We start from the raw sequence: 18,197 nt of genomic DNA on the forward strand, positions 1-18,197 counted from the left end.
AAATATTAACCTCAGTATTTAAAAAGCTCAAATTTATAAAACTGTTCAAGTTAAAACATTCCTATTTCTTTCTATCTTAGCAGACTAGAAAACGCTTATGCCTAATTTTCCCAGGGCTAGTTTTCAGTAACACTAAGACCCAAAATTACACCAAAGGTCCCTATTAATGTAGAGGTCCCAATCAACAGGAGATAGACTTATGGTGCTGCTACACCAATAATCACTTTTGTTAGCATCCTCTACTGGCGGCTTCCAATGACAGCAAGTGGAAATGGTGCAAATGACAGAAAAATACGTACCTGCTATTCTATCTAAAGTAAATTAATCAGCATGTGGTCATTAGCAGCTAGAGCACATTTCTCTCCCTGCCCCCCATCCCAAATGTATATATACATACATATGAAAACCACACACAGAGTGAAGTGGAAAATCAGAAGACATATTTTTAAAATACAACAAAGCATTACATTACAAATGGTAAAAATCAATTTTACGCAATTCTAATGCCACTCCTTTATAGATAACTAACATCATCACCATAAAGTTACCACCTAAGGTTTGATGCTTGGTCAAACCTTGCTCAACTGGTTTACCCCTGTTAAGTTACATTACTTGATTCTCCTATTAATATCCTACTTCGAAGATATATTCCAGAAGGGAAATTAAAATGTTTTACTGGAGGCTTAGCAGTAAAATCTGCATATCTTATTTTTAAATGAACAAAAAATTATTTACATATAAATAACAACATAAAGTATCCCTGGGACTGTTGCCCACTGTACACATCATTTATTCCCTCATTAAAAAGATTTAAGAGTTAACATCTTTCATGCAATTCTCTCCAAAAAACAACTGCAACTTAAATCTGACTGCGTTGCTAAGAAATATTTAACCAGCACCTATTCTGAGGTTTCACGACACAATGGCATATAACTTCATTTTTAATTTGCAAATTATAAGGTTTAATCAAATAGCATGGCTGTAATCACCGGCAATGGATGAAATGCATTTGAGAACAAAAAGAAATACAAGGACAGAGCCAAAAGTGATGAAAATGGAAGATACCTGTAGTAGTATGGTGCTATCTTAAACACCTTTTGTTTTCTGTGAGTAATGCAGACTGCAGACAAGACATTTTGTGCTAAATAGCCCAAATCTGTTTTTCTAATATTAAACACAAAGGAAAAACACTGACAGCAAGCATGGTAAATAAATCCCTCCCTTGAGAATGAAAGCAGCAGACAGGAGGGGGCTGACATACATGCAGGAGAAAACTAAACACCATCTTTTTTCTACCTGCACAAGTTGCCATTTGCTGCAGCGATCGAGAACCTCTTTTCCTGTTGATTTCAAGTACCTTTCAGGATAGCTTTTTTCCCCCTTAAGTCATCTGTTGATATGCCTTATGAGTGTAATATTCATATCACGGGATCTTTAGGAGAAAAATCCATTCTTTCCTGTTCAGGTAAACATGTTTACAGCAGCTGCACAGACGCTGGGTGGTTCAGACTCACATGTCACACACATGTCGTCAGCAACAAGAAAAGCCCCTTTCTCCGGCGATGAACATTTTAAATAAGGTAAAAAAAAAAAAAAAAAAAAAAAACCAAAACCAGCAGCCCTTTCCGAACCAACTTACCTTTCATAAAGCCACATCAGCAACAGTGGCAACAGCTCAATATAGCACACTATTTGACGCTAAAACAGGAAATTAAAATTGCAATAGCCTATGCTCCGCTCCTTGCTGTAACAAGTCATCTCTCCACAATGACGATACCAAATATTAGTTATCAGTCATCATTAACAGACGTCTTTAAAATGCAAACGTTTATTTGAAGAACTAAAATCATTCACCAACGCAGTGATTTTAATGTCGGCTCAAATACATCAAAAATATTTTTACGATTGGAAGGAAACATCTTGAAACAGCTTAAAATCTTCGTATCTGCTTCTAGACAGGAAATCCCACACAAAAATCTAAAATTGCCAGGAAAGGTTACAAAACCTCGCGTTTCGCATCCCAGAGCGGAGGGAGGAAAGCAGCCCAGGAGCGGGGGTGGGGTGGGGCGGGGGGAGTGCGAGAGAGTTTGTACTGAAACACGTATTTCCTCATTTTCTGGAAGAAACAGCGATCCCATCATAGGCGCATTAATTTCCCTACAGTTAAAAACTCGTTTAAAAAATCCCGTGGGCAGCCTTAGGAGCCCCCGGGTCCGACATGCGCGTGTAATTCCTTATATAGCCTCGGCGCGGCCAGCGGCGGGCCGGTGCCGCCCATATTATACAAACAGGTACCGGGCGGCGAGGACCTCGCCCGCGCCCCCGCGCCCCGCGCCCCGCGCCCCCGCGCCCCCCGGTCTCGCCCCGCTCGCCACAGGAACCGTCCAGACAATACCAGCCAGCAGACATGTCGCTGCCGCACGAGACGGAGGGAAAGCACAGAATCGCCCCGAGATAAGCAGAAATAGAATCAACTTACAACGTCTCCCCAAACTGGACAAGGCGACTGTGCAACAACCACCACATGTTCGGGTCTCGCTCTCTCTTGCCGTCCGTATCGCTGTCTCTCATTTCTTTTTAAGTCCGAAGTCAGGCCGAGGGGTGCGTGCGGCCCCGGCACCGCGGCGCCCATCGATAATCCCCGCAGCCGCAGCGAGGGCAGCGGACCCGCGCGTCCGTCGGTCCGTCCGCCCCTCCCCCACCCTCCTTCCACCCGAGACCGAGCGCCATCCCAGCTCCATTATCCGGCTTCAGCGCTCCGCGCGTCCGGCCCAGGTAACAACTTCCCCAAAAACCGAAAGAGAACAGCGAGGCGTTCGCACGGAGCCCCGTCCCGGCGCGGGGCAGGAGTGTCCCCCGGGGTCGGGGATCTGTCTGTGGTGCTTCCCGGCCCCCAAGACCAGGTAACAAGTCCACAAGCACGCCCGCCGCCATCCACGCGGCTCCCACGGCGGCAAGTAGGTGCCCGCTCGCGCCCCGGCCGCCCCGCCGCCCGCCAGCTCCCCCGCGGGGCTCGGCTCCGGGGGCCGGGCCCGGGCCGGGGACACGGGGGCCGGAGGCGCGGGGAGGAGGGGCGCTTTAGGGACCCGTCCGCCTGCGCGCCTCGCGGGCCGGTCACAACTTTACCGCCGCCGGCCGAACCCCGTCCGCCCGTCTGCCCGTCCGCCCGCCCGTCCGCCCGCCCGCCGCGCGCCCCGCCGGCGCCCGCGCACACGCGCGCACGGACGACACGCAGCCCGCCGCCGCCGCCGCCGCCCGCCGCCCGCCGCCCGCCCTCCGCGCGCCCGCAGCCCGGCCCGGCCCGAGCCGGGGGCCCGAGCGACGCCGCCGGCCGGGGCCGGGCGCGCGGAAGCCACTCTGCAAGGGCAGCACCGGCCACAAGTTTGTTCCGCGGCTCCCGAGGGCCTCCGCGCCGAGGGAGAATAACGCGGAGGGGGCTGAGAGGAGGGGGAGAGGGGAGGCGCCGAGGGGCGAAGAGTGGGGAAAAGTGCGAAAAGAAGCAACAGCCGCTCCACCCGGGACCAGAAAAGTGGCGGCCGCGTCCCGGCCGCCCGCCCTGCGCCGGGGATGCGGCGGCTAACGGTCCAGGCGGCGGCAGGGGCGGCAGGAGCCGCTAGGCGGAGAGAGACCAGGTAAGAGACATAACGGTTCAGGGAGAGCGAGCGGCCGCGGCGCGGCTCCGGCAGCGGCGGCGGCGGAGGGGGGCACAGAGCACTACTTTCTACTTTCCCACTCCACTTTGCCCGTCCCTGCCCCGGCCGCCCCCAGCCCGGCTCGCCCCCCTCGCCCTCGGGGGCGCCCCGGCTGCCCGGCTCCCCCTGACTCCGCCGCTCCCCGGTCCCCTCCGCCACTCACCGTTATTGCGCCGCGGGTTCGCCTGCTTTCTGCGCTTACACCTGGGGCCATCCGCCATGATCCTCTCGCTTGTGTCTAAATGCTCGAGTCACCTCCTCCCCCTCCCTCCCCCTTCCCCCCACCCCTCCGCCTCCACCCCTCCCCCCTCCCCACCGCACCTGGTTTACGACACTCGCGGCTTTACGACATCACCTTCCTAACACCTAGAGCCGCTCGCTCTACGGCCGGAACCTTGTTGCTAGGAGAGGACGGTTTGCGGCGACCGTAGAAGCAGCTGAGTTTGAATTGAGGGCAGAGGGAAAAGTTTCCTTCAGGTGTTGGGGGACCGGGGAGGGAGCGTTGGGAGGCTGTGGGGACGCGGTCAGAAGGGTGGCGGGCGGTCCGAGTGGGAAAGGTAAAGTAGGAGGCTCAGTGGCGCTGCCCCTCCGGACTGGCCACACCCGCCGCGGCCGCCTGAGGTGCGGACGGGTCTGGCTGATCCCTTCAGGACCCGGTCCCCCCGCTCGGTCAAGGCTGGGCTCCGCGCCCACGCAGCGAGTGCTCGCTCAGCGCACGGTGGGGCGCGGGAGCGGGTTGTGCCCCAGGCCCCCGGGTGGTCCCCGGGGGCAGCGGGAGGGCAGGTGCGGGGAGCCCGGCGAGGGCTCGCGGCGTCACGAGGGAGGCTACCGGACCCTGACCCGTACGCGGACTCCCCTCCTTACGCGGACGCTCGGTTCCCCCCCCCGAGCGAACCGGGGTGGGAAGGGACTTCGGGCAGATAGAGCTCGAGCTGCACCGAAAGACAGGCGAGCAATTCCGCTTGCCGGCGACAGCGGCGGTAAAGCGGAATGAATAATACGCACCCGGCCGCGGTCTCACTTCCTCCTGCGCTTGGGGCTCTCACCTGCTGTCACCTCGGCCGCCCCCGCCCCGTGCCCTGCCCCCCTCGGAGCGGACGGGGCCAGGATCTGACGGCGAGAAACCGGGGCTGACAGATGTGGCCTCTGAAACGGATGGATTGTTGATCTTATCTCCAGCCCCTGACTTTGTACAAGTTAGAAGATTTCCGAAATACCATAGACGTTAACACTCCAAATCCCGAAAAAGTCAAGTTCTCGGTGTCCGGTAGGATTTAGCTTCCCTTCCTCCCCCCATCCCCCACGTTTTTCCCCGTTCAGATGGGGAAATGTCTTTGGTAGCAGCTTCATGGAACAAAATGAGCTGTATTTCAAGTTGTAAATGAGGCATGTGAAAGTTACTGAGAAAGAGATGGAGGATACTGAAAAGTGACGTACGGCATTACCAGCACGGTGCTGTCACGTAGTAGGTGCTCACTCAACACGTTTACGTCTATGATTTTTGCCATACCTATGGCAAAGATTATGGTGTTAAAATCATCCTTTAAAACTCCAGAATTTTAGAAGATCCATTAATAATCTCTCCAAACCTTTCAACTGAAATAAATTTACATTTGAAGCCTGGTAATTTAAAATTAGAAAGTTTAATCCTGAATATAGATGAAATTCTCCCTTCCACATTTTCTTTGGCATTTTGAGAAGTGAATGCATTATTTATTAGGGCATGAAATGTGACTAAATATTCTTTGCTATACATTATGCCTATACATCTACTCATCCTCAGTGCTGAAACTAGACTCATTACTCTTGACGAGTACATTCAGTCCTCAATTTCCTTAATTATTCCCTGTTAACAAATTGTGTATGTCAGAACCAGAACCATGTCCCTGTTTCGCTTGGTTCGGGTGGTAATTTTTTCCTGCCTTCTAAAAGCTGTACGGTGTTCTTCAGTTGCCTTCTGAATCCAGCAGTTCCCCCACCACCACCACCACCACCACACAACTCTTTTACAGGTACCCTAATTTCCAGTCCGGGAAAGCAAAACAAAACAACTTTGTACTTAGCACACACTACCTATTCCTGAACTTAGGAACTATTAATCATGTCCTTTTCTCTTTCTGAACCGTTTGTCCCATACCTCCCTAACTAAGCTTCGTTCAACGTTCGTCTTCACCTTAAAATCAAAGAAACAAAGGGACAAGTAGGTAGTCATTGTCTTCCTTATTTGAATGGTTACTGGTTTAGTTAGCTTGGCCTGGATTTTTTCTGTACCCCCATCACCTAGTGGAGTGCCTAGTTACATAGTACTTGCTCAGGGAAATATTTCTCAAATTAATATTCTTGATCTTTCCAATAGAAAGGGATTGTTTATCTGCCTTCATCACATTAGTTGTTAGGAACAGTTGAAATCATGGATATAAAGGCTGATTAGGGTCATTTATATCTTGCCTTATTTTGAAATTAATTGATGTTGATTTTAGTGTCTCCATAATGGTTTTCCCCAAGTGATTAACTCACTTCTATGTTTTAAATATGCACAGGAAATATTGTTCTCCTAAATCTTCTAATATAAAATTTCAGGTTTGTAAAGTCCTGGGATAATAGTATACATTACAAATTGAATATTTGATTAGTACATTTTGTTGACTGTCATATTCCCAAAATTATTGAAATCTAGACTGAAGAGAAAGCAGACAAAAGTAAATCTCAGGATAAAATTGCTGCTTTAAGCCTGAGCATGTGTAATGGTTGCTGCTTCTCTCTGAAAGAGGCGGAAAAAATCTTTAAGTTTAGAAAAGTAAGAACTTTATTAAAATTTATCTTTACTTAGTCCATTACCTCAATTAAAAATTTAGGGCATTTAAATCAACCATGGTAGGGATACTAATAAGAATTTAACATGTAACTTACTGTTGATTTTAGTTATTAGGATGTCATTATGCAGTATACATTCAACATATTTACTCCTAATTTAAGTGTAAATGTTAATATTCTGCTTCTAGTGTGCACTGGGATTGCATTTGCTGAAAGAGGTATTCTGCTAAAAATGGATTACAATCTTCTTTAAATATATAAAGAAAATGAAAATGGGTAGAATACTCAGTGCCGAATTTTTTTCTATAAATTTTTCATAAACCCTTTGCACCTGCTATTTACTTTCCATGTAAGATCCATGTATAAGTTAGGATAAAATTTGACAAAATTATTTTGAGTTTAAGGTGTAGATATTTCATGGTGTTCTGCATCAAGCATGTGATTTTCACATACTTCACTTCCTGAACACACTAGGAAGTATAACTTATAATATGATTCTATAATCTTCATCAAAATAAGTTGGTTTTCTTTGAAAGATAACATTAATTACACCAATTAACTTAATTACATTACCATGTAATTTTAATCGTAGAGCTTTGAAATGAAAAGAATAAATTTGATGCAGGTTATCCATCAAAGTACAGAATTTAGAAGTCCCTTAATGTTGCCCCTCAATCCTTTGCTTAATAGTGACTCTGGACATGGGGTTTGCAGTGAGACAAAAGAGGGCAATGGCGGTTTAACTGCTGCAAGTTTGACCAAGTTCTACAGTTGCTGAGTCAGGAAGGAAACATGACTGCAGAGTGATCCAGAACCAACAGCGGCCTTAGGGACCCACACCAACTTTTCTAATAAAGTCTCCCAGGAGGTCATAATAGGGACAGATTTTTTCTCTGAACCTCCATGTGGTTTTATGATATATTGCACCATAAAATGATTTTTCCCTCTAGGGAATAAGGCTCCTAATATAAGTCAATGAAATGTTAACACACAGCACTTCTTATCTTGGCGGCATTTTTTCAGGAACATGTCTAATACAGAGTGATATAAGTATAAATAAATGTAGGAAAAGATGTTTGAAGTGTGTCAATGAACATCCGAAAACTAAATCTAATCTTTCCATAAAATCACAGTAATTAATATGACTGTTTTCAAATGTTGCCTTCATGAAAGATAGATAATAGTTTCTAGTATTTTTTTTTCAAATTTTTATTTATTTATGATAGTCACAGAGAGAGAGAGAGAGAGGCAGAGACACAGGCAGAGGGAGAAGCAGGCTCCATGCACCGGGAGCCTGATGTGGGATTTGATCCCGGGTCTCCAGGATCACGCCCTGGGCCAAAGGCAGGCACCAAACCGCTGTGCCACCCAGGGATCCCAGTTTCTAGTATTAATATCAGAACACAAATAACTTTTTTTGGTATGCTTGACAACTATAGGTAGGTAAATTAGAGAGCAACATGCATATTCTGGATTTGAATGAATTTTAGGTATCTTACCAGAGATCTGGTCTTTTCCCCCTTTGTTTCCATATATGTTTTTTCTCTGACATCTTGGTTGGGTTTTTTTGTTTTGTTTTTAGCAGCTGACTAGTTCTGCAACAGAGTATAGCTATTTTTTTGACCTATACTCCACAGATCCTGCTACAATCACTACCACTTTTCATTCCTTGGAGTATATTTATTTAAAATACTTGCAGTCAGTAACAGGTTTTAGATGTCGTACAGTTGTGTTAAAGTCACATGAAAAGTTGGCAATAAGAAACACTATTCAAATATATCCACAACTTAAGATTACTGATCAGACCCTCCTCATTCCTTCTTATGCCTTTGTTTCTAGATCACTCTCTTTATCCTAATTACATAAATAGATCACAGATTCTGCCCTTCTCAACTGTGTTATGTTTTAATCATTCTCTTCACCTTTGGATAGCCTAGGTCTAACACATCTATTTGGATCAGTTCCATTTCTCTTTGTTTTATTTTTTTTATTTTATTTTTTAAAAATTTTTATTTATTTATGATAGTCTCACACACACACACACACACACACAGAGAGAGAGAGAGAGAGGCAGAGACACAGGCAGAGGGAGAAGCAGGCTCCATGCACCGGGAGCCCGACGTGGGATTTGATCCCGGGTCTCCAGGATCGCGCCCTGGGCCGAAGGCAGGCGCCAAACCGCTGCGCCACCCAGGGATCCCCATTTCTCTCTTTGTTCAAAGTTTTTGAGTCATCCCAACTCTCTAAAATGCTTTGATTTCTCATATTCTGGTATTTCTCTGTCCCTCAAGGTCCATTCTCTGTATTTCTCTGTTCTTAGAGGCTGATTTTTATGGACCACAACACCCAGGCTCCTTTGCCCTCTGGTTTCTGTTTGGTTTCAGCCAATTTGGAGGCCTTGGCAAATGATCACAGGAAGGAAAGAGAGAGGTCAGGATATTTATTTCCCCTTCCCTTCCCCCCGCCCCCACTCCCTCCTGCCTTTCTGTGGCTTTTGGCAATAGCTTCATTCCTCTACCTAAGGCCATGGCTCTAGTCATACAAGTCTGTCTCATGGCGACTGGTCTTGGCAAGTTCCAGAAGTTGCTTCCCTCTGTCCCTTCAGGCCTACGGATGGCAGTGGTGTCCTTGTGTTACAAGTCCTTGGGGACTTTATCCCTTATTGGTTCCCCTAAAGCCAGCCCACATCTCTGTAAATAAGTCTTTTCATCAAGCTGTCTTAAGTTTACCCTTTGAGTGTGCCATTTGTTTCCTGCTAGGTCCCTCAGTACTACACATGGCGGTGGGGGGGGCGGGGGGGGGAATGTATTTAGCCCTCTTTATCAACCAAGAATTCTATTTCTGTTGGTCACAACACTAAAGTTTGAATACCAAATAAATATGTCATTCATTGACCAAGTATATACTCATATTATACTGTGTGTACATGCAAAATCTGGCAAATACTTAGAAATATGCCAGAGTCTATTACATAGTAATTATTTGGAGACTATTTGTAGAATGAAGGCCCCTGTGCTAATGATCTGAAATCTAGGAGATGCTACTTTTATATACTTAAGACATGAAGGGGAAAAGAAGATCACAATACCACAGTATTAAAGTAGAGATAGCTGGTTGTCCCAGCATATTTCTTCTACTTAATAATGGAATCCTCCCAAGGCCACTTGAATGGTCTTTGCATGTATCTAGGTGCTACCATGCTACTCAGTTCTGACCAGTGACCTTTAAGTGGAGGTGACATATGTGATATTGAGGAAGTCTGTCCTTCAAAAGGAGGTGGTTAACCTTTCTTTTCTTAACTGGTTGCAATCAGACCTGCTAGCTAGAGCTCCTGAAGATTAAGAAAGGTAGAGAGGTAGAGCAACAAAATTAAAGGGGCCTGAGTCCTTGACACAATGGAATACCAAAACTAGCCCTGAACTGCCTACCTCCAGATCTCTTTTTTTTTTTTTTTTTTTTTTTTAATATACAGAAAGAAACATACCTTCTTTAAGACCGCATTATCTTGGGTTTACTGTTGTAGCCAGCCAAAGTTAATCCTGTTTTATGTAGGCATGTATATGAGCTTCCTAACAGTACTTCAAAAAATTATCACAAACTCAGTGGCTTAAAATAACACAAATGTATTATCTTACAATTCTTGAAGTCCAAAGTCTAAAATGAGTCCCACCAGGCTAAACTCAAGGTTTGGATAGGATTAGGTTTCTCCAGAAGACTCTAGGGGAGAAGCTTTCTTTGCCTTTTCCAGCTCCTAGGAGCCACCCACATTCCTTGGCTCATGGCCCCTTCCTCCATCTTTAAAGTCAGCATTGGGCAGAGTCCTTTTCAAGCTGTCAGCTCACTAGTTCTTCATATTTCTGCCATCCTCTTCTGTTTTTGAGGGCATTTGTGATTCAATTAGGTCCACCCAGATAATTCAGGATATCTCCCCATATCAAGATCAGCTGAGCCCCAAGCTTAATTCCCACATAACATATTCACAGGTTCTGGGGATTAGGGTGTAGACATATTTGGAGGCCACTATTCTGCTTACCAAAGTAGGCAAGCTTTAAGTTTCATGATTGGTAGGTCTTTTTATTGATTTATTTGTTCATCTTTAATTTATAGGCAGCTTTAAAACGTGGCAATTGTCATTACTTTTTATGTAACATTTAGCAGTGTGCCACATATAGAAGTTTTAATAATTACTCATTAGTTCATTTACTCAATTACTATTCTTGTGCATATTCTATGTGACAGATGTGTGGAGCTATACATGCTTCATATACTTTTTGACCTCAAGAGGTGCAGAAAGAAACAGATTGACAAAGAGGCTGTTAAATATCCGGGGGTTGTAGTATACATAGGAAAAACATCTAAACTAACTTGGAGTCCAGGAAGTCTTTCTTGGAGAGGTAATAGAATTTGTCAGGAAACTGAGGGAAGAATGTTAAAGGCAGAAGTTATAGCATATGCAGACCCCTCCAGATGGACGTACAGTGTTTTGGTGGCAGAGGATCCAATTGAATCAGAGCACCAAATAAAGGAATACTACTTATTCCACATGAAGCTGCAGAAGTGGGTAAGCAAGAGCCAGATCACATGAAGATTCTAAGGATTGGGGATCGTCTAGTGAAAGGAATTATAATCCATGAAAGGGTTTTTAAAAAGTCAAGAGTGTCCACATTATACAAGTATTCTGGGGGTCAGGGGATAGCAAGAGGAGCAGAGGAAAAGTGAGCAGAACACCAATCATCAAGGGAGTTTTAAAAGTTTTTTTTTTTTTTTCCTCTTGGATAATCATTTATAAAGGAATAACTCAGCAAGTAAAAGCCATACAAATACAAGATGCAGTTATCCAAATGAAGCGCAGATGAGGAATAACATTTTCAGATTATATTAACAAATAGTATAATTATGTTGTTAAATCTTAAGCAATATAAACTGTAGTTAACATTTCTAATGTTTATAATAGTAATAAGTCATTTCAAGTTGGACATTCTTGTAGTGGTCTTTCCACCTCCTAAAACTGTCTTACTATCTGCCAGGCCCTCAAAATTATATGATAAGTGAATGAATATTTTAAAAGTCTCCAATGTATTTTTAATACAATTTTTTTTCCTCTTGTGTTTGCAACAGCCTAATGCACTAAAATTAACATCCCCTCTGTTCAAATTCTGCTGTCCTCCAAATAGCCTTCTATATTTCCAAGAAAGCAGACTCATTTTCTTTCCCTGGATTTCAGTGTCTCAGCTCTTCTTCCATTGTGTCACAATTGGGAATTAGACAACCTGCCTTGCATAGCTAGTAATTTCCTCACATCCTTCAGAGTATCTTGTATACCCCACTGTTGCAGCATTGACCACTTTTACTGTGTCATCTGTCTTTTCTCCTAGCCTGAAATTTTCATCTTTGTATTTCTGATACCAAAAGCAATGCCTGTATAATGGGAAGCACATTCAAGAACTATGGAAAAGAGTAAAAGTTCCTGCCGTTTGTGAGGAATTCTGGCACAGGAGCTTTTGTGATGAGCAAATGAGATTGTATGTGAAGTGCTTTACTTGGTGCCTGGCACGTGGTAAACAGTAAATGATAGGTAATACAGCAAAAGCAAATTCTTAGACAAAGATCAGAGCCAGATTTTAAGAGCATAACCTATACCATTCCTTTCTGTTCAACAAAGCTAAACGGTAATATTTATCCCCAGAAATTGTCACTTCAGGCATAGATGTAATGATTCTAATTAAAGGACAAAAAGAAGAGATGCGATTAACATGTTTGTTTAGCATTAGTTGGAATATTTGTTGTATCATTTAGAAATACTGTTGGCTTCCATTAGCTATATTATCTAAGGAATTGTCTGCACAATAAGTAAATTTACTACCCTAGGAGAAATAACACTCTTTGCAATGTAATTAGATGGCATACAGCACTTTTTAAAAATATGTTAAAGATTATGAAAGAAATATAAGGGCTTAGTTTTATTTCTTGGTTTGTGTACAACAGACACCATTTCAAAATGGCCCAAGAAAAAAATATAGAAATTTATAATAAGGATGTAAGTTTGTGATTTTTTTTTTCATAGAATCCAAGAGTAGGAGAACAGATCTCTTAAGGAGTTAGAACACCTTTAGATATACCGACAGTAACTCTCCCATCTCTTACCTCTGCATCTCTGCACATCTGTTTCACTTTCTTTCAGGACTTATCACTGTGCATGAAAGTGGTATTGACTCAGAAGAGGTATGAGGAGACACTTAAACATGTCCACTATAAAATTACACAGTACTTAGAGGAAAAACAATCATTCTTATTCCTACCCCAACACCAGTATTATTCAGTCTTTTTTCATGTTTACTTTATATAGTTATAAAAACTATGCCTAGTTTTTGCCATATGCATATGAGAACTACGTATAATTTAGTATTATGCCTTTTCACTTTAACATATCACATACCTTTTCCCATACAGGCACATAACCTTATACTTGATTTTTTTTTACTTGACTGTAATATTCCTAGAATTGGTATACTATAATATACTAAACCAGTTACATATTATTGAACATTTGAATCACTTCCATTTTTTGTTTTGTGAATAATGAGCCCTGTTGTAATACAGTTATTTTTGGTTTTTGATCATTTCCTTGGGGAAATATTCTCAAAACTGAAATTATTTAGTCAACAGGAATAAATATAGTTCTAACTTTTTAAGCCTATTATGAGCCTGCTCTTGAAAAGGATTGTACCAATGAATGATGCCACTGAAAATACATGAGTTTTTCTCACCATGATTAAAAATTTTTGGAAATTGGTAGCTTATCTTCCAGAGTGGCTGAACCAGTTTGTATTCCCACAGCATAGAGATTCCTCAAAAAAGTTAATAATAGAACTACCCTACAATCCACCAATTGCACTACGAGGTATTTACCCAAAGGATACAAAAATACTGATTCTAAGGGATACATGCACCCCAGTTGTTTTTAAAAGCAATGTCGACAATACCAAAATTATGGAAAGATCCCAAGTGGCCTTTAATTAATGTATACATACACACACGCGCGTGCGCGCGCGCACACACACACATATCATGGAATATTACTCAGCCATAGAAAAGAATTACTCAGCCTTGTCATTTGCAGCAACAAAGTTGGAACTAGGGTGTATTATGCTAAGTGAAATAAGTCAGAGAAGAAAAAATACCATATGATTCCACTCATGTAGAATTTAAGAAACAAAACAGATGAACATGGGGGAAAAAAAAGCAAATCCTAAAACAGACTCAACTATAGAGAACAGAGTTGCTGGAGTGGGAAACGTGGGGAGGTGGTTAAATGGGCAATGGGCATTATGGAGGACACTTGTGAGCATTGAGTGTTATATTGAAGTGATGAATTGCTAAATTCTACACCTGAAACTAGTATACTGTATGTTAATTAGCTATAACTTAAATAAATTTTTGAAAAGAAAATTAGTAGCTTACTTACACTGTGAAAACATGAATTGTGTAATGGTGTAGAATATGTACATAGGAAAACACCTAAATATGTGATAAATTTCATATTGGAGTAAACCAATAATTATTTCAGCTCTGGATATTGGAACTTATTCAAGCTCTTTTATGCTTAGTATTACAAAATACAAAACAAAACAAAAAAACCTTGTAAGTATATATAAAATACCCTTACTAGTGAAAGAACAGTTTGTATTTCATTTAGCTTCTAATTAAACTTATCACTGGATTTTTATTTATTTTTTATTTTTTATCACTGGATTTTTAAAGAAGTGTCTAATAAAATAGACACTTCTTTAAAATTTAGAATTTTTCTAAGAATTAGAATTTTCTTAGAATTTTTCTAAGTTTCATATTCTTGATAGCTCTTATGCAGTAATCAATTAACTGCAAGGATTCCTGTTATATGCTAGCAAAAGTTAACCATTTTGGAATTCTTGGCCAAGTGTACTCAACTGCAAAATAAGTTGGAGAGTAATTCAAAGGAATTCCTAGTAATACTATGCAATCATTAGAAAAGATGAAGCAGCTAATCTGAAAAGCTCTCAAAGATAAAGATGTAAATTCAGGTGAAAAGGCAAGGTGTAAAGAACAGTGTGTAGTTTGCTATCATTTACTACACACACACACAATTATACACACCCAAATGTAGGTAAGTGCAGAGATTTTCTGTGGGAGGACACATGGTAGCAGTGTTTGCCTCTAGAGAGGAGTTCTGGGAGACTGAAGCACAGCAAAGAGACTTACTTTGTACTGAATATCTTCATATTTTTTGAATTTTGTCTTATGAACCCATTTATTCAAAAACATGAACAATGATAATTTTTAATAATGGATACAAAGGGCTAGGTAATACTCCTGAAAATTGTTTTGGGTGTAAGATTATTCACTAAGGGATGGTAGTTTTAAACTAGACAGACTGAGATTATGGAACAAAATTATGATTCCATTTATTAGTTCATTTATTCAATTACTATTCTTGTGCATATTCTATGTGACAGACGTGTGGAGCTGTACATGCTTCATACACTTTTTGACCCCAAGAAGTGCAGAAAGAAACAGATTGACAAAGAGGCTGTCAAACAAATGTCCGGGGGTTGTAGCATACATAGGAAAAGCATCTAAACTAGCCTGGAGTCCAGGAAGTCTTTTCTTGGAGAAGTGATAGAATTTGTCAGGAAACTGGGGGAAGAATGTTAAAGGCAGAAGTTATAGCACATGCAGACCCCTCCAGATGGAAGTACAGTGTTTATGTGGCAGAGGATCCAATAGAATCAGAGCACCAAATAAAGGAATACCCTTATTCCGCATGAAGCTGCAGAAGGGAGTAAGCAGATGGAATTAAGCTTGCTTATCAGCTGATCTTGAAATGGGGAAATATCTTGACTTATCTGGGTGGACCTAATTGAATCACAAATGCCCTCAAAAACATAAGAGGATGGCAGAAATATAAAGAACTAGTGAGCCCACAGCTTGAAAAGGACTCTGCCCAATGTGCTGGCTTTGAAGATGGGAGGAAGGGGCCATGAGCCAAGGAATGTGGGTGGCCTCTAGGAGCTGGAAAAGGCAAAAAAAGATTCTCCCCTAGAGTCTTCTGGAGGAACCTAATCCTATCCAAACCTTGAGTTTAGCCTGGTGAGACTCATTTTGGACTTTGGACTATAAGAACTGTAAGATAATAAAATTTTAAGCCACTAACTTTGTGATATTTTTTGAAGTAACGTTAGAACTCTTATACATACTTATATCAAACAGGATTAACTTTGGCTGGCTACAACAGAAAACCTAAGATAATGGTGTCTTAAAGAAGACATGTTTCTTTCTCTCTATATAAAAGTGATTCGATTTAAAGCTGTAGAGACATAGTCAATTCTTAGCCCTTCTAACAGGCAGAGGAATAACATGATCTGACAAAATTACAAATTTCTGTTAGCCAATATTTTTACTTTTAATTCACATCCAAACGATACAATTCTTGCCAGTTTTCCATTTTTCTGATTTTCTATGGTAATTTCTTAATTTTAAAAATTAATTTCTTAATCTCAGGTGGCTTTTCTTGTTCTCCTCTATCAAGTTTGCCTTCAATTGACAAAAGGCACTTAGGAAATGGAAGAACACTTTCAGTATTAACAAAAGATGAATGAATGAATGAGATTTGAGAGTCCACATTCAACTCTCTACTGTGGGTGTAACCTTGAGTAAATCACCTAACTTCTCTGAGCCTGACTTCTCTGCAAAGTCAAACCTAATTTCTCTACAAATTCTCTTCATATTCACAGGGTTTTGGTGTCACATGAGGTCATATATGGGGAAATGATTTTAAAAATCGTAAGATAGAATTTTTAATTTTTACTGTACAAATCTGCTATATCAACATAACTCTTCCCAGAGTCAAATACTAATGAATTTTGAATAACTGACTTTTTTTGTATTTTTAAAATATTTTATTTATTCATATGAGAGAGAGAGGCAGAGACACAGGCAGAGGGAGAAGCAGGGTCCCTGCAGGGAGCTTGATGCGGGACTCGATCCCAGGACCTTGAGATCACAACCTGAGCCAAAGGTAAACAGACATTCAACCACTGAGCCACCCAGGTGCCCTGGCTCTTTTGTATTTTATTACAGCCCCTATGATATCAACTCATTTCAGTTACATGAATTGAGTTGATATTTTTTTACTTCTTTTTGTTTTCTCTGCAATGGAGTTAAAATGTCAAAAACAGGTCTGAACTGACATGGCATATCAAATATTTGACTATTATGTTAAATCTACCTTGATATAGTTTTGAAAAATATTTGCTTTTTATCTCTTAAGGGTTTAGAAAAGGACTGGCTTTGGTTTTATGACCAGTTTTGTCTGAAATTATCGACTTGGATTTGGGCCAACTGTCAAATGCAATTGAATTTAATCTCGTTTTTCTTTCTAGGTTACTTCACAAAGTGTTTTTACAGATCATAAAGATGTCCACAAAGAGCCAAATTATTTTATTCCCACATTTGATATTGTTTTATAGTGTTGCTGTATATGTAGATAATTATGTTGTTTTATCTTTGTAACCATATTTTAGTTATAGCTGAATTTATTCCTAGCTAAAATAGTATGTAAAGCATGTGCATTTAGAACCAACATTATTCAAAGTGATTTGCTATTACTCACAACTAACAATTTACATTATTTTAATGTTGTAAATAGTTACGGAAGCTAGTCATTTTGTATACATTGAATTTATTATTGCCGTTAAATAAGTATCTTTGATCTTTAGTAGCTCAACTTATTTCCTGAATCTACTCATTTGTATTACCGATAAATATGTGTTTCTATTTTTCAAATAATGTCATAATAGTATGAAAGATTTTCTGGCAGATATTTTTATTCGCTAACTGGTAACATTTTTAGTAAATGCCAAAAAGTAATATATGAAGATAAAACATCATATGTTCAGCATCAATAGCAGAAATGGTTAGTAGGAGAAATTATTCAGATACTATCTGCTAAAGAAAATAATTTAAAACATGACTGTATGAGAAAAATACAGTTTTTGAGATGATTGAGTAAATTGTAGTTCTTCTCTATTATATATTTTTAAATTTTTTTATTGGAGTTCAATTTGCTAACATATAGCATTACACCCAGTGCTCATCCCGCCAAGTGTCCCCCTCAGTACCCATCACCCAGTCACCCCAACCCCCCACCCATCTCCCCTTCCACTACCCCTTGTTCATTTCCCAGAGTTAGGTGTCTCTCATGTTATTTTCTGTGCCTATTTTTTTAAAAAGATTTTTAAAATTTATTTATTCGTGAGAGAGAGGGAGGCAGAGACACAGGCAGAGGGAGAAGCAGGCTCCATACAGGGAGCCCAACATGGGACTTGATCCCGGGTCTCCAGGATCAGGCCCTGGTCTGAAGGCAGCACCAAACTGCTGCGCCACCGGGGCTACCCTATTTTCTGTGCTTATAGGAGAAAATGTACAACCTGATTTTTTTTTTTTTTTTTTTTTTTTTTTTTTTTTTTTGCTTATTACCTAGTTTACTTATGTTTTTGTCCTTCCCTGAACTCAGGTTCTTCAGACTTTGGATATGTTATGGACATACATCAAACTACTAAAATCCACTTTTGGTGGTTGAGGTTGGTTTTAAATCATGTCCTTGTTGTATCTGCTCTCCTCTCAGTGCCAGTCAGCATCAGGATGATCCAAAAA

At 41.5% G+C, this 18,197-nt stretch overlaps 2 protein-coding genes across 6 annotated transcripts in view; one reads left to right on the plus strand and one right to left on the minus strand.

Moving 5' to 3' along the window:
- Positions 1-3,977, minus strand: part of ZEB1 (zinc finger E-box binding homeobox 1) — a 181,152-nt gene extending 177,175 nt beyond the window's left edge. For 2 of the 5 annotated variants that reach the window (XM_077896913.1, XM_077896912.1), the window contains exon 1: positions 3,856-3,977. In XM_077896913.1, coding sequence (XP_077753039.1) covers positions 3,856-3,913 — 58 coding nt within the window. In that variant the 5' untranslated portion in view covers positions 3,914-3,977. Of the gene's footprint in view, positions 1-2,479; positions 2,676-3,855 lie in introns of those variants that run through there. The other 3 variants (XM_077896916.1, XM_077896914.1, XM_077896915.1) reach the window with 3 other exon arrangements.
- The window catches only part of ZNF438 (zinc finger protein 438), a 403,052-nt gene continuing 388,177 nt past the window's right edge, over positions 3,323-18,197 (plus strand). The window contains exon 1 of the mRNA XM_077896922.1: positions 3,323-3,632. The gene's annotated coding sequence lies outside the window, so the exon portion shown is untranslated. The remainder of the gene's footprint in view (positions 3,633-18,197) is intronic.

Source organism: Canis aureus, chromosome 5 (genome assembly GCF_053574225.1).
Source record: "Canis aureus isolate CA01 chromosome 5, VMU_Caureus_v.1.0, whole genome shotgun sequence".
Classification (NCBI taxonomy): Eukaryota; Metazoa; Chordata; class Mammalia; order Carnivora; family Canidae; genus Canis; species Canis aureus.